Source organism: Pituophis catenifer, unplaced genomic scaffold, assembly GCF_029215685.1.
Source record: "Pituophis catenifer annectens isolate HBS135680 unplaced genomic scaffold, rPitCat1.0.hap2 SCAF_3, whole genome shotgun sequence".
Classification (NCBI taxonomy): domain Eukaryota; kingdom Metazoa; phylum Chordata; class Lepidosauria; order Squamata; family Colubridae; genus Pituophis; species Pituophis catenifer.
Genome location: NW_027256883.1, coordinates 74,695,550 through 74,712,874, shown reverse-complemented (window position 1 = coordinate 74,712,874; position 17,325 = coordinate 74,695,550). Strand labels below are relative to the sequence as shown.

General features: G+C 39.0%; 1 protein-coding gene across 1 annotated transcript; it reads left to right on the top strand.

Annotated features, from left to right (window-relative positions):
- The first annotated feature begins 2,737 nt into the window (after window positions 1–2,737).
- LOC139314983 (serpin B3-like) lies at window positions 2,738–7,886 on the top strand. The gene is made up of 5 exons (XM_070941004.1): window positions 2,738–2,911; window positions 4,811–4,861; window positions 5,354–5,497; window positions 6,781–6,897; window positions 7,854–7,886. The coding sequence occupies exons 1-5, from the start codon at window positions 2,738–2,740 to the stop codon at window positions 7,884–7,886; spliced, it is 519 nt and encodes a 172-aa protein (XP_070797105.1).
- Window positions 7,887–17,325: the final 9,439 nt, after the last annotated feature.

The following is a 17,325-nucleotide window of genomic DNA, read 5'->3' as shown; positions in this document are numbered from 1 at the left end:
TACTGCATCATCTTTTAAGATTCTGAATAGCTCAGCTGGAGTACTGTCACCTCTTCTAGCTTTATTGTTGTTCAGATTTCCTAAGGCCCATTTGACTTCACATTCTAGAATGTCTGGCTTGAGGTCAGTGACCACCCCATCGTTGTTATCAGGGACATTAAGCTCGTTCTTGTATAGTTCTTCTGTGTAATTTTGCCACCTCTTTTTAATCTCTTCTGCCTCTGTTAGGTTCCTACCATTCTGGTCCTTTATCATGCCCGTCTTTGCATGAAACATTCCCTTCATCTCTCCAATTTTCTTGAAGAGATCTCTGGTCCTTCCTATTCTATTGTTTTCTTCTATTTCTTTACATTGTTCATTTAGGAAGGTATTTTTTATCTCTTCTAGCTATTCTCTGGAATTCTGCATTCAACTGGGTGTATCTTTCTCTTTCTCCCTTGCCTTTCGCTTTCCTTCTTTCCTCAGCTATTTGCAAAGCTTCCTCAGACAGCCATTTTGTTTTCTTGCCTTTCTTTTTTTGGGGGATGGTTTTAGTTGCTACCTCTTGTACAATGTTGAAAACCTCTGTCCATAGTTCTTCAGGCACTTTGTCTATCAGATCTAATTCCTTAAATCTATTTGTCACCTCTACGATATATTCATCAGGGATATGATTTAGTTCATACCTGAGTGGCCTAGTGCTTTTCCCTACTTTCTTCAATTGAAGCCTAAATTTTGCCATGAGAAGCTCATGATCTGAGCCATAGTCAGCTCCTGGTTTTGTTTTTACTGACTGTATAGAGCTTCTCCATCTTTGGCTGCAGAGCACATAGTCAATCTGATTTCTGTGTTGACCGTCTAGTGATGTCCATGTATAGAGTTGTCTCTTGGGTTGTTGGAAAAGAGTGTTTGCTATGACCTTGACGTATTCTCTTGACAAAATTCTATCAGACTGTGCCCTGTTTCATTTTGTACTCCAAGGCCAAACTTGCCTGTTATTCTGGTTATGTTTTGGCTTCCTACTTTAGCATTCCAATACCCCATGATGATAAGGACATCATTTTTTGGTGTTAATTCTATAAGGTGCTGTAGGACTTCACAGAACCGGTCAATTTCATCCTCTTCAGCACTAGTGGTTGGGGCATAGACTTGGATTAGTGTGATATTGAATGGTTTGCCTTGGATTCGAACTGAGATCATTCTGTCATTTTGGGGATTGTATCCCAGTATTGCTTTTCCTACTCTTTTATTGATTATGAAGGCTACTCCATTTCTTTTGAGAGATTCTTGCCCGCAGTAGTGTACCTGATGGTCACTGAATTAAATTCACTCATTCCTGTCCATTTTAGTTCATTGATTCCTAAAATGTCGATGTTCAGTCTTGTCATCTTTTGTTTGACCACATCCAGCTTGCCTTGATTCATGGATCTTATATTCCAGGTTCCTATGGAGAAAAAACCTTTACAGCATCGGACTTACCTTTCACCACCAGATGCATCCACAGCTGAGCATCCTTTCAGCTTTGGCCCAGTCGCTTCATTCTTTCTTGTGCTACTGGTGCTAGCCCTCTGCTCTTCCCCAGTAGCATATTGGACACCTTCTGACCTGAGGGGCTCATCTTCCAGTGTCATATCTTTTTGCCTTTTTGTACTGTCCATGGGATTTTCCAGATACTGGAGTGGGTTGCCATTTCCTTCTCCAGTGGATCACATTTTGTCAGAACTCTCTGCTATGTCCTGTCTTGGGTGGCCTTGCACGGAATAGCTCATAGCTTCATTGAGTTATGCAAACCTCTTCGCCACGACAAGGCAGTAATCCATTAAGGGGTAAAATGCTACAATGTTTTAAATATAAAATAAGTCCTGGTCTCCAAGAGAGACACCTTTTCTTGAAAGTTAAGGCTTATAGGAAATTATCAGCAATACAATTGAAAAGCAAATTTAAACATGGCTGTACCTTGAATATGTAGTAGTGTGGCTATATGTTAAAATACTAACGCTAGGTAATTTGAACAAAGCATGAACCTTATATAACAAATAATATATAGTATTAAATGAAAAATTACAAGTTATTATATTATACCCCAAACTCCCAGTTGGGTGTCCCTTGGGCAATTATGATGTCACTGGTTAATCCATTCAACCCAGAAACACCTTGATGCTTATGACACAATTGTATGCATGCCTAAAACTGACATCAATCTTGCAAGTCTGAAGATACCCCTCCCATTTCTCACTTTGGTTCTCCCATAACCTGCATCCATAAGCAGCTTGAAAGCAGGTGATTCGGTTTTCAGCTCACCCAGTTCATTGATGAATGAATGAAGACACGGTTTAGCATCAATTTTGATTTATGGGAACATGGGAAGCAAAACTAGTTTTGATAGGATGGTGTTTTTAAACAACCAAGATTTCAAGCTAATCATGACTTTTGCTAGTTCAAATGTAATGACAAAAAATCCTGATTCTTTAAAAAGTGCTTAGGAGTTCTAATTTTCAAATATATTAGAAGAGATAGATATTTAAGCTTCCAATATATTTATTTGGCCCACCTTCACCTTAGTGTGAATGTAGACAATGAAAAGGGAGGGCTAAGCCATAAAAATGTACCATCAGTGTAGTTTCTTCATGCAGCAGTTATAGATTAGCTGGTATTTGTCATTTTCCCATTATTCTCTCTTGTACAAAGGAAAAAAACAAATGTCAGTACAAACTATTGATCTCATTTCTTTACTGTTGCAGGTACTATTAGCTCCACCATGAAAGATTTTATTCTGGCTAATGGCAATTTTGCTGTAGAACTTTTCAAATTGCAACTGAAGGAGAAACCTGGGAAAAATTGCATTTCATTCTCAATTGGTGTAGAAATGGCATTAGGCATGCTCTTGCTTGGCAGTGGCGAAACCACTGCTGATCAAATAAGAAAGATAAGTGTCCTCAAGTACTTGTGTTCCTTAAAAATAGTTATTTTAAGTCTTATTAAATTATTAACTATAGGTCACACATATAATCACATCTATGTTATTGCTAGAAAATGTTTTTCCTTGGTATCTTGTCACATGAATGTCTGCATTGAATCATGATGTTAGAAACAGAAATGGAGCAATAAAGCAACGAAGGCAATCTGGTACCAAAAAGTAGAAAAAGTTTATTAACGTATTTGTAGCTGCGGTGGCATAGTGGTTAGAGTGCAGTACTGTGGGCTACTTCTGCTGACAGCTGACTGACTGAAATTTGGTAGTTAAAATCTTACCAGGCTCAAGGTTGACTCAGCCTTCCATCCTTCCTAGGTGGTAAAATGAGGACCCAAATTGTTGGGGGCAATAGGCTGACTCTGTAAATCGCTTAGAGAGGGCTGTAAAGCACTGTGAAGCGGTATATAAGTCTAAGTGCTATTGCTATTGTAATTCCGATTGCATATGAAGTGGACCCAGATCAAAGCACACAACAAGTTTTTATACCCTTTTACCTGACCCTCAACACTGTCCTGTTTCCCCATTGGCTGGGTACTACCAAGCTCACAACTATCTGGAGCGCCTATTAACAATATTTCTCAAAAACTCCCTACCAACATGATATGGTGTGATTATGCATCACGGCATAAACCTTAAATTTCCGTTACTCTTTTGCATAAATTGCTTATATTTTGAAATGTGTCAGTTAAGCTATTGCTCAGAAAGCACTCCCCTTTTTCTTTCTAGACTTTTCTGAACCACACTGTTAACTGTAAGAACAATACTGTTTTAACTAATTTTTTACTAAGTTCCATAACTTTCTGTTTCCTTATTTTCTTTATTTATTATGTGAAAGCTATAATGAAACATTATTTTAGAAGCAATACTTCATAATCCACAATGGGATAATCTTTCCTTATTAGCAGCCTTTCGTCCCAACTGGACTTTCCAAAATTCCTTGGAAAGGAAAAAAAAAAAAGTGTAAAGAAAGCTATGCATTTTTGCAATAACCATGTCACCATGCACAAAGAAAATATTTACTTATGTACCTTTTACTTACTGTTCGTTCTTACCGACAGCCACATTCCAACAAAACTCCCGGTGGGTTACAATATTTACACCAAAACCACTAAAATTAGTATATAACTAGCACATACACACACACACAGACACACACACACACATGCCCAAATTCCCAAAACTTCCTGGCATCCAGGAATAGCAATGGACTATTAATTTAAATCCCCATAGAAGACTCTTGTCTTTTCTATCTTCCTGTATTATAGAGTATGAATGATTGTGTTTGTGTAAAGCAGATGAAGGTGCAATCCTACTATTGAGTATTAAGTCAGATGAATTTATTTCTTTAGGATCCTGAGAGGGCAACACCTTGGCCATCACTTCAATCAGGAAATAATTCTTGGCTGCTACTACTACTACTATATTCGTGTTGAAAGCACCAGGTGCTTCCCTATTGAAAGGATTAGCTAATGACATCACCATTGGCCAGTGGACGCCTGAGGGGGCTTCTTTCATGTCCCCTGGGTATTTTCCCATCAAAGTGGTGGCTATTTATCTACTTGCAATTTATCCCCAAAAGCCCTTGCTTTGTTGATTTACAAATCTCGTATCAGTTCATAGGATTTGGGGAGGGGTTTCCCATGTGCTCAGGCCCAATTTCTTTTCTCTGGTTCAGGTGACCATTTTTTCCTTTGTTTCCTTAACAACTTTGTTTCTTCTTAACAACTTTTCCTAAGGCAGCTTTTCCTGGCTTTTGACCATCTTGCTTCTGTATTTGCTTCATCTTAGGTATGGCAGCTTCAGCTTGATCACACACCCAGATAAATTGAGGCAGAGCTCATATATTTTGTTTTGCAGGCTCTTCACTTCTGGAGATGGCCAGAAACTGTGACCCCTACAGGTGGGCTTGTAAGAAAATTCTCAGTTGAATTTCATTTTACTAACTCTACTAAATGAACTATTTGGTATAAAGTGTTCTAAGCACTTGAAAAATAGAAAATAATTTATTTCTTAGTAAAGAAATATTAAATCTTGGCAATTGGAATTGTATATCCTAACCAAACTCTGTTATGATGTTCAAATGATTGTGCCCAAACTGTATTGTCCACAAGTTAATGGATAAGAATAATTGCTCACTTCATAGAATAGCATCTTAAAGGAGAATATCTCAAGGATTGGGACAATGACCCCTAAGGGGACTTCTGCTATAAAAATAAAACATATTTACATCCGGAAACCATGTAGCTAAAAAATGGCCATATATGAGATTTTTATGAGTTATTCTGATTTTTATTAGCATTTGGCTTTACCAGGAAATATGGTAAATGTAAATATTTTGGAGGATGTTGGCAAATATATTTATAATATGATTGTAAATCTGCTATCCTTTGCTGCTTGAAGCATTCTGGGACTGAGTGTGATAAACCTGGAAGATTTCACAGCTGGTTGAAGCAACTCCTATCAACCATCAACCAGCATTCCAAACATCATACGCTGAAGATAGCCAACCGGCTACATGGATCAAACACTCATGATTTCCTAGAGGTAAGAAAGAACACTTTTTCTCTCTTCCCTTGTTAATCCAATATTGATGGATGAGCAATGTGGATGTTCATAATAATCAGCAGCTTGAAGCAGCCACCTATCGTTTTGACTATGAATTTCAGAGAGTAGAATTAATTAGAACTGACTTCAAAGGAACACAGGAGCAGTAACTCTAGATGTAACAACTATGATAAGCCATGCCTTTGTAAATGTAGAATTGATGATGATCCACTTCCTAAATATGGTGGTTTACTAGAAATTCTACAGGTATCATGTTTGGTGAAGCAGGAAATTAGATTAGGTCAGGTAACAGACTTCTGGCAAACTGCAATGCACATGTGGGGAAAAGTTTGGGTTACATTTTAGGTTTAATGCATGTTAAAATGTTCCTTTACCTCAGGCCAATAACATGCATCGCTCCATTGTTAGAAGTAATTTCAAAATCTAGGTCCATGTTCGTTTCCCATTAATATTTATTTCTGTATAACAGCAGACAAAACATTAAACAGTAAAATAGGTAACAAATGAGGCTTTGTTTGAGCTGAGCTCAACTTCTTTTTATTTGGTAGATATATCCACCCAATTCTCTAGGGAACAATATCATAGAAACCCTAGACATTTCATTTTTCTAGGACTGTGTATCTTAACTTTAGCAATTTTCAGATGTGTGGACTTCAACTCCCAGAATTGCTCGGCCTCTAGGACAGTGATGGCGAACTTATGCCATGCGTGCCGGAAGTGGCATGAAGAACCATCTCTCCGGGCATGCCAGCAATCGCCCGTTGCTCTTCTGGGTTCCAACACGCATATGTGTGCCGACCAGCTGGTCTTCGTGTGTGTGGGAGCGCCGGAAACCAGAAGAACAGCTCCCTGGTGTGCGCCAGAAAGCTGAGCTTCTGGTTTCCTGCTGGTCTTTGTGCGCACATGCATACCAAAACCCCAGAAGACCAGGTGACCGGTGCGCATGCGCATGCACACTCCAGAAACCGGAAGCTCAGCTTCCCCGGGGTGCGCATGCATCCTGGGGAACTGCTCTTCCAGTTTCTGGCACTCACCCACGCACGCATGAGTGCTCCCGTTTCAGTACTCGGTTCCAAAAAGGTTCGCCAACACTGCTCTAGGATTATTTTCAAATTTCCAGTCTAGCCTACTGACTGAGCCACAGCAAACTAGGTGCTGCCATTTAGCTTGGCCAGTAACCAATGTCAGCTAGATTTATTGATTCAGTGCACGTGATAATAGATGAATGAATATATTGCTATGTCTTCTTTCATTTGGTGCAGCAATACAAACAGTGCGTTAAAGAGCTATACAATTTGGATTTCGAAAGAGTTGATTTTATGAATGCATCTGAGGAAGCTAGACAGAAAATTAATTCCTGGGTTGAAAGGCAAACAATGGTAAGATATCATACGTTGCTCATTTGATTTCCCACACTGAATATCAAGAAGCAGAACATTTAGTCATTGTGAACTAACGGGAGAGGACAGACAATGGACTTTCTGCTGCAAGAAAAATCAGTAATGTGCAGTGGATTTTTATGGACTGATGTGCTGTGGAGTGAGATGAGGCATGAGGCCAATTCCTGTATACTTTAACCTGCCACTTTAAATGCCAAAAAGGTCATTTATGAATTTTAAATATTACAGGAATACATACAAAAAGATTTGTAGAGCAGGGAAGGGACAATGAATATGCCCTACCAAGATGCTGAAGAAGAGAAAATTAACCTATGGTCTGAGGTGGGCCAGGACCTGAATGTATCACCAATCTGCAATATATCAGAGGCTCAGAGTTTCAGGCCTTGAGCCCTATGAATCTTTGAGACCCTCATCCATGACTTTAGATAAAGAATTTGCACAGTTGGGTTCAACCTTAGATACCCTTGGATACAAGGAACCCACAAGATGGCTCCATTATGTCTGAGTTTTTAAACACTCTCTGATATTATGTGCGTCTCTGATGTCATTCTTGCTTTAAGATATTGTTGTTACTGTATACCTGTCAGAATCATATGTGTGAAATGGGTGGCAATATAAATGTGATATATGATGAAAATATCTTTCAAAGGATTGTGGAAGATACTGTTTAATCCAAAGGATACACACAAAGCAGTCTTTTGGACGTCCAAGGTACAATATATGAAAAGCCAGGGAAGCCACAATTCTGTCAAACAATTAAAAGTAACAACCTTGTTGGACACCATGGGAACAATATATATTTACATACTAGGTGAGATCCTGAATTAACAGGTGAAAAACTGGTATTATAGCTGGCCTGCTATATTGAACATTTCATCTTGAAATTCCTGATATTGCTATTGCTTTACTTTTCAGCATTGTTTTCCTTGTTATAGGATCAGAGCATCTATGTGGATATGATGACTTGAAACGGCAGATTTAACATAGCTAATATATCAAATCCACCAAACTTCAAGAATGGACCCGTTCAGAAAGTATGAAAAATGTAGCAACTACAATTTACTTGCCAAAGTTCAGAGTACAAGATAAATATTCACTGAAACCAATTTTTTTCAGCAATGGGAGTGAGGGATCTGTTTATTCCAGGCAGAGCCGATTTATCTGGCATCTCTGGGAATCATGACTTGGCTGTGTCTCAGATTCGTTATAAAGCTTGCATTGAAGTCAATGAGGAAGGTACAGAGGCAGCTGCTGCCACTCGTGAAGTGGTAGTTCCTGGGAGTCAGTCTGTGTTTAGGATTAATAGGCCTTTCCTTTATCATTTGAGTTTTACAGAATTCAAGACCGTCCTTTTAATGGGCAGGATTAATTTTCCCCATGAGGAGATACTGCCATAATAACAAACATCTTTCCAGATGGTTGGGAACAGTGGAGCTTTCTACATTCTGAATTTTATTTCAGCTTGGCTACTATCTCGTCTAAACTTGTAAGCCTTAACCCTAAAATCGATTTCTTATTTGCCTACCTGGGTAAAAGCCTTTACTTTGTGAATTTCTCTGCAATTTTTCTCCAATGCAAAAGAGCTGTAACCATAATATACTTTTCTTATATTGCGTGATAAACTCTTTTTCATAAAGAGAGCAGAAAAATGTCGACACATCAGTGGGGCTTCACACATGGAATAACAGAGAATTGGGGAGAATCAATAATGCTACTTCAAATCTTCCTTAGAGAATAAACCTAAAATAAAAGCCCTTAAATGTTGCAGGGGAAAGGAGGGCGAATACAATTGTTTATTTGCTTTGAGGAAAAAAGTCACCAGAGGCTTTGTGAAAGCTGAAGGCTGACTGTCTATTGGAGCAGTACATTTGTACAGCCAGCATTTATTTTATTTTATTTTATTTTATTTCAAATTTATATACCGCACCTTCTCCCAAGGGACTCAGGGCAGTGTACAGCCAGATAAAAACATACAATACAAACATTAAAAACAATTAAAAGAATATATATTAATTTGGCCCCAGTTTAAAATGACAAACTAATTAAAAATTAAAAATATTTAAAAATATGTTAAGCCAGCCCGGCTTATTGAAAAAAGAAAGTTTTAAGGGCACAGCGGAAGGCACCGAGGTCTTGGATTCTCCTTATCTCTGGGGGCAGCTGGTTCCATTGGGAGGTGCCCCCACAGAGAAGGCCCTCCCCCTGGGGGTCACCAGCCTACATTGTTTGGCTGATGGCACCCCAAGGAGGCCCTCTCTGTGGGAGCGCACGGGTCGATGGGAGGTTGTCGGTAGCAGCAGGCGGTCTCGAAGATAACTAGGTCCTATGCCATGGAGCACTTTAAAGGTGGTAACCAACACCTTGAAGCGCACCCGGAAGACCACCGGGAGCCAGTGCAGCTCGCGCAGGAGCGGTGTTATGTGGGAGCGCCATGCAGCTCCCGTAATTACCCACACGGCCGCATTCTGGACCAGTTGGAGCCTCCTGGTGCTCTTCAAGGGGAGCCCCATGTAAAGAGCGTTGCAGTAGTCCAGGCGAGAGGTGACGAGGGCATGAGTGACTGTGCACATGGAATCCCGATCAAGAAAGGGTCGCAACTGGCAAATCAGGCAAACCTGACAAAAGGTCCCCCTGGCTACAGCCGTCAGATGTTCCTCCAAGGACAGCTGCATATCCAGGAGGACTCCCAGATTGTGCGCCCTCTCTGAGGGGGCCAAAGACACGCCCCCAATAGTCAGCGATGGAGTCAGCTGACTATATCGGGATGCCGGGAACCATAGCCACTCAGTCTTGGAAGGGTTGAGCTTGAGCATGCAATCTTCAAATTTTCCTTCAAACTGATGATACACAAAGATGGGATGGGAATGGAATGGAATTTTTTTTTTCTCCTACTCTTTCCTGTCTCACTCCCTCCCCATCTACTTTGCTTTATTTTCTAACTGGCTGATGAAGACTTTTGGAAAACTCAAAACTATGCATTTGTTGTTGTTGTTGTTGTTGTTGTTGTTGTCAGTTGCGAACAGGGGTGAAATCCAGCAGGTTCTGACAGATTCTGGAGCGAAAATTTTGAACAGTTCAGAGAACCGGTAGTGGAAATTTTGAGTAGTTCAGAGAACCAACAAATACCACGTCTGGCTGGCCCCAGAGTGGGGAAGGAATAGGGATTTTGCAGTATCCTTCCCCCAAGAGTGGGGAGGGAATGGGGATTTTGCAGTATCCTTCCCCTGCCACACCCACCAAGCCACACCACGCCCAGCAAGCCATGCCCACAGAACTGGTAGTAAAAAGAATTGGATTTCACCACTGGTTGCGAAGTTGTGTCTGAACCATTGCAGCCCGATGGACAATGTTCCTCCAGGCTTTCCTGTCCTCTACCATCCTCTGGAGTCCATTTAAGCTCACACCTACTCCTTCAGTGACTCCATCCAGTCACCTCGTTCTCTGTTGTCCCATCCAGTGAGTCCTTCCTTCTCATTAGGTGGCCAAAGTATTTGAGTTTCATCTTCAGGATCTGGCCTTCTAAAGAGCAGTCAGGGTTGATCTCTAGGACTGACCAGTTTGATTGCCTTGCAGTCCAAGGGACTCGCAGGAGTCTTCTCCAGCACCATAGTTCAAAGGCCTCAATTCTTTGGCGCTCTGCCTTTCTTATGGTTCAACTGTCAAAACTATGCATACCACTTGTGAAAGAAATTGCCCTATTTTTCTGTTGGTTTGCCTTTTAACATATTGTTATTACTGCAGTGACAATTACTTCTCTGGAATTCAGAACAAGTCATATATTCAGTTGTTGTTGTTGTTTTTTTTGCTTAGCCTCAAACTGAAGTTCACTCTGTGTGTGTGTGTGTGTGTGTGTGTGTGTGTGTGTGTGTGTGTGATGTGACACACAGGTATAAACAGTGTGTGTGATGGGACAGGACAGGTATAAACATTGGGAGCAAATTAAATTTGGAGGTGAAGACTAATTCTGCTCTTTTGCTAAGACATTTCTGTGGAAGAAATGCTAAGATAAATTGGTGCCATAAGGAAATGTCAATCAAACAACTCACAATACAGCAGTCAACCTGAAGAGAACTCATTCCTTTCTTTTCAGGGTTTCTGGTTTCAATTAAGTTTTTTTTTTCTTGAAAGACCTTGCTGGAAGAAGTTTGAATTTTAAATAAGTTTATTCATACATTGTCTACCACTAGCATAAACTACTATTAACTGGAGGAAACAATGTTGCAAAGACAAATGCAATGTTGCAAGGACTGTTTAATCATTTTTAGTCAATAACTGACAGTTGGGTTGGATTTGATTAAATCATGCAAATAACGGCAAACAGAAGAAATTGTTTAGAATATTAACTTCTTTGAGTACACAGCAGGGGTGGGTTCTACTTACCTTTACTACTGGTTCACAACAGGACCGCTCATAACGTGCTTGCTTCACTCATGCGCACATGCGCACTTCTGTGCATGCGCAGCTCACCCATGATGACATCGTGGTGGGTGGGCGGAACCTCCCACCGGTTTTACTACCAGTTCTATAGAACCGGACAGAACCAGGAGCAACCCACCACTGGTACACAGGTATGGTGCCTAAAGTGGCACACAACCACACATCAAAGAAAGAATCTGCATAATTAAAAACATCTCCCTAATGGAGCTGTGCATCTGCCAGAATATACAATCCAAAGAACATATTCACACACAATTCACAAAGATCATTTCTTCTGTAAGTACCTCCAACCTCGACACCCAAAGTTTGTAGCTACCTCGGGGGCTGTTTCTACGCTATCCAATAAACTACCTCTTTTCCAAGCAAATCTAAGCTTCATTCTTAAGAAATCTGAGTCTGGGATTGGACATTTTATTCTTCAGATGTTCTTTTGTACTCTTATCTTATGATTTTTTCCCCCCTCCTTCTTGCTGCAGTCCCTTTTCTTCTTCTATCAAATTTTGTTAGGCCTAAAGATCCAGAGATGCCCTTTTGGGTAGATGCCACATTAAAAAACCATCAATAGGGTTGCCAGTCTCTATGCATAACTCATTTTTCAGAAAAGACATATAGATAGATCTCAAAATGAGTTTGCAGGAGATAGATGGAAGTCATATTGATTATCTCATGCTTTTTTGCATTAAATGTAGAGTCTGCCTGAATCAAGGCAATTTTGGATAGTTAACACTTTAAAAGCAAAAATATTAAAATAATTACATATTGTATATGTGGGAAAACACACATAGCTTACCACAAAACAACCAACAGAGTGTCATGTCCATCCTACCCTTGGGAAAACTAGTAGATTTCAAGGGCTTTTGGAAATATAAGGTAGAAATCATATACTGTAGATCTCCAGGGCAATGCTGTTCCAGATAAACATAATTTCATCAATATTCCATTTTAAAATGAAGAGATATTCAGGCAGATTCACTAAACACCTGATTAAGAACAGGTCTTGTTATATAAACTGAAAATTAAAATTGTATCATACCCTTCAGCTGAGATTAAATTTAGCTATTATTAATTCTGATTGTTTTCTGATTCACTCTAGAGACCATGTGACTTAAAATGTTGAGGAAAAAAAACCTTAAAGCTAAGAATAGAATATGTTGCTTGTGCTCCAGCTCATAACTACCAATCTATAACAATTCTATTGAAATTTCAAGTCATTTAGAAAGGCTGTTGATATTTTGGTTACTTTGACTATGGTTGTTTTCTCTTTTCTTCAGCTCATAGTCTCTGAAAAGGACAAGACTGTTAACATTTAATTCTAACTTATAGTAATGAAATCACATTAATAACATCTACACAAACCATTATCAATGCTGGGATTTGTATTGATTAGCAGGTGAGTTATGAGCCACTTGTTTGGACATGGAGAATCAATATCTCTGCACGTGCCTCTCCTTTTTGCTACACACCACAGCCCCTCAGGTTGTTGAAAATTGGCAGTGCCATTTCTGATGCCCGATGGAGGCAGGAAAGTCAGTGTAAGCTTACCATACGTTGACAAAGAAAGGAAAACTCTCATGGAAAAGCACAACACTGAGGAGGAAGAACCATTTGTTTCAACGTTTGTTGAATCCCAACTTTAGTAGAAAAAGCCAAAATAAGAAATCTGTCTTGGGGAAGCTAGGTGGGTCCTTGTCCCTCTACCTGGGGGTTATTTCTCTTGTTAGGCAAAGCAGCCCTTTCAGTAGAGGCAGCAGAGCTGGGGAAGCCCATCGTGAAGGGGATGGAATGTTGAGGTAATCAGGGCCGTGACCTCGATTAAAGATGGAAGGTTGGAGTTTTTCTACAGTATGTTGCAATTCCCTTGTTTGGGCTGCGTTTTGGGTGTGCTGTGAACTGGTTAGGAGGCGTTGATCCTTTGGTCTGGATAGTATTGCAATGCAGGAGGCTTCATCGGGGGAGGGGGTCTAATGAAATTAGGCAAAGAGATGACTGGGTTTCTCCCTCATCATGTTCAAAAGACTGAAAAAAAGAGATACGCCTTTCTTGAAAATTAAAGCAAGGGGAGAAGTAATCCTGAAGAAGAAAGTATTATTGATGAAGGACTGGAAAAAATATAGAAAGAAAGAAAGACTGGTTATATTTTGGAGATTCTTTTATGATGTTAAAAGGTTTAATTAAAGTTGGATAACTTTTTGAACTTTATTGTAGTTTTAAAGTACTGAAGTTTAAAGATGGCTAACTTAAAAATTGATGGATAACTTCTTGAAAGTTTTGAAACTTATATTTTGGAGAATGTTTTCTTAATGTATGAAGGAGGGGAAAAATACAGAAAGAAAGAAAGATTGGTTATATTTGGGAGATTCTTTTATGATGTTAAAAGGTTTAACTAAAGTTGGATAACTTTTTGAACTTTATTGTAGTTTTAAAGTATTGAAGTGAGAAATGTTAAAATGCTTAAATTAAGATTATAGGTTTTTTTTTCTTTATAAATGTGAAATGTGATAAGAGAATTTATAAAAGGAAGGTTGAAGTAGAATTTTTAAAGGGGGAGTTAACGAGTGTGAGAGAGTTTTGAATTCTGTAGTAGTTAGTATATTTTAGCTTATGTTTATTAAATGCTATATTCTGTTTTTGCTCTGGGAAGTCGGGGGGAGTTGGGGAGGGTTTTTTTGGGGGGGAAATGATGTATAATAATTCATTTTGTATTGTTTGGTTATTTGAACATAAAAAATAAAAACTTTTGCTTTAAAAAAAAAGAGATATGTCTTTCATGTTCTTTGTTAGATCTACTTTCTCCAATACGCAAACATCTTCTCCTCAACCCCAAAATGAACATCATCATCCCGTTAGCTGCATCACCAATCTACCCAGTGCAGCCCTCAGCCCTCAATGTAGTTTTCAATAACTGCAATAGATCAATGGAATATAATCAAACAATTCTTCAGGTGTTGCTTAACTAGAGCTTCTGGTGTTTTGGGCAGGGGCTGTATTGGCTAAGGTTTCATTGGCCAAGGTTGTATCTGGAGGAACGTATGAGTGAAAGAGGCATTAAGGTTATGGGAGAGTAGTGACTCTTATGGTTCTATAGGAACATTTAGAATTGAGGAAGGAAATTAATGCTGAGCCAATAAAGATGTTACAAGAGTGATATAATTGACCACAATGCCCATTTCCTGTCCATGCTGCACCATGCTATACTTCTACAGTTTCAACTGATATCTAATTATAGGAAGAGATAGTCCTTTGTGGAATTGTTGGTATATTTACTATGGTTTTTTAAAATTAAAAACTTCTATACCGCCAGATCATCTAAACTTCTCTTTATTCAATTACCTCAGTTTAGTATGTCTGGCTCTGATGGTGTATACTTTTTGAGCGAGAGGGCTGAGACTTTGCTTCAGACATTAAGTGGCACTGACTTTCCTTTCTCAAAGCCAGAGAGACATTTTTCAAGCATATCAAACTGTCCATAGTTCTATACAAGTCCTGGCTTCTAAATTCTAAGCTCCATTTTCAGCCAACGAAGGGGTAACCCAGGGAGAATGTCACCATTCTTTTTGTGAATGTGCTCATTTGCACAGGCTTCTTTTCTTTCGTGTCCAGGATAAGTAAGAATAGTCCCAGAGCTGAGGTGTATCAAGAAGCCTGAGTCACAAAGTATTCTTTCCCTTCTATCTCCCTGCAGCATTCCTAAAACTCACACCTGGTTTGTGCTGGGCCTCATCCACCTGCTACGGGAACCCCATGCTCTTTATGCGGGACTCCCTCTGCTTCCCATTAAATGACGTATCCATCTTACAACAGCAACCATACATTCCAGAATTGTGGTCACCAAGTCATATGGTCACGTAAAGTCACGTTTTACAACTGCATTGAAATCCCAATCCCAACTGCACTCATAAGTCAAAGACTACCTGTACAGCCAATGCAAAGGACAGTAGGAATTGTGATTCGGCAGCATCTGGAAGTTCTTTGGTTCATTGTCCTCTGTCTGCTACTGTTCTGGTCAGATTGTGGATGTTGGAGCCTACATTGAATATTTGGAGCAAGTCTAATGGGAAGTGGGAGGGTGAGATGCCAAATAGGCAAGAGCTAGATTGGGGGGGCGAGGGTTGTTGCTTTACAAGAGTTTTGAAAGTGCAGAAATAAATATGAATAACAAATAAATCTGAGACTATTTAATGTACTGTATATGTTTATTAAGATGTTATTGTGGTTTTATACTCAAGAGATCACAAGACAGAGGACAGAATCAGAATAAAACTAACTTGAAACATCAGTAGTCATCCTAAGTGACAGGCATTTTGATTTTTAGTTATGAATGGAAGACAAAGCAGTTTACTATGTACTCAAGTTTAAATTTCATAATCAGAAAGTACCTTAAGCAAGCCATCCACTGAATCTTATATATTCAGAAACCACAACAAGGTTACTAGTGGGTTTTACTGCACTTACTATATAGTGTTTTTTCTATCGAGACACCTGGTCTACCCCAGCATGTGGGAGGGATATACTGCATCCCTTTATATATATCAATATTAGCTAATTAATGTTTGGAACATTTATGAGATCAGGCCAGCTTTATGAGATTTCAAACTTTATATCGGATATTTCTATGGTAAAAGAAAAATACACATTACCAATCTCAAAGAGGTTGTAAGGCAGTGGTGGGATTCTGCCGGTTCTAGGGGGTTCGGCCGAACCCTTTGTTAAATTGCTGGCTCACCCCGCCCCTTGCGCCACCCCTCCGCACCACTATTTATTGCCAATAAATAGTGGTGGGCGAGGGGCGGGCGAGCCAGCAATTTAACAAAGGGTTTGGTGTTTTTTTGTAATTTTATTGGCCCGCGGAGCTTCAGCATAGGCTAATTAGCCCTTGCTTAGATCGGCTCCCGAGTCTCAGCTGATTTGCTCTCAGCTGTTTTGCTCATGGCTCTGCTGCTTGCTTGCAAAGAGTGCTGATTTTTTTCCCCTATCTATGCTGAAAAACGAAACAGAAAGTAAAGCAGGCTGTTGGCTTTGCTGTTGTTGCAACGTGGCAAAATGAGGCAGAGAGAGATTTCTTTTTCTTTTTCCTCACCAAAAAAGGTAGGTGCAAACAATGGGAAATTTAGGGGAAAAGAGGAGAGTTCAAGATTTTAAAACACAAAAGAAAAAAAGCTCTATTTAACTAGGGAATTGTAATAATTGAGATACTATTAATTGTATATTGTGTTGAAAGCTGAAATGGTTAAGTTGTGGTTTGGAGGAAATATATGGGGGAAATTATTTGGTTTATTATTATTGGTAAATATAATTAATTGATTTGTAAGAAATTGGATTGCATGGAAATAATTGGAATATTCATGTTCATATTGATTAATATACAAAAAAGGTAGTTATATAACTAATTGATTTATATTAAAATGTTGAATTTATATTAAACAACTGTAATATTACATAATTAACCAATGTGAGGATGGATATAAAAATAGATGACAATGGGAAGGGGTATAATATAGAATAGAAGGGAAAAATTGAATTTGATTAAGATTAGAGATGAAGATGAAGGGTAATATTGGTTTTTTACAAAAATAGATGAGGAATAAATATGGCAAAAAGGAAATATAGAAATTGAAAATTTAATTGAAATGACTAAACACTGTTTAAATTTGTGAACCGGCCAAATACTCTGTTCAAAGAAAATACATTGTATGTTTGTATGTGTGTTTCTAATTATTGTTATTTATTCATATTTGTTCTCTTTTATTCTTTAAAATTTAACAATTCATTCTTTATCTTAATATCTTTATATTTGTTTGGGGTTGGCTTTCTTCCCTTTCATCTTTTTTATTGTACAGCAATCTTTCTCCTCAAACCTACCACCTCTCTCTTTTCTTTCCTTCTTACTTTTTCTTCCTCCCCTTCTTCTTCTCCTCCCTACTTTCTCTTCCTTTCTCCTTCTCCTCCTCTCTTCCTCCCTCTCTTACCCTC

Coding starts and splice junctions, on each gene's coding strand:
- LOC139314983 (XM_070941004.1), top strand. CDS start 2,738: ATGAAAGATTTTATTCTGGCTAATGGCAATTTTGCTGTAGAACTTTTC. Junction 5,498..6,780: donor ACACTCATGATTTCCTAGAG/GTAAGAAAGAAC, acceptor CATTTGGTGCAG/CAATACAAACAGTGCGTTAA. Junction 6,898..7,853: donor GGGTTGAAAGGCAAACAATG/GTAAGATATCAT, acceptor TCCTTGTTATAG/GATCAGAGCATCTATGTGGA.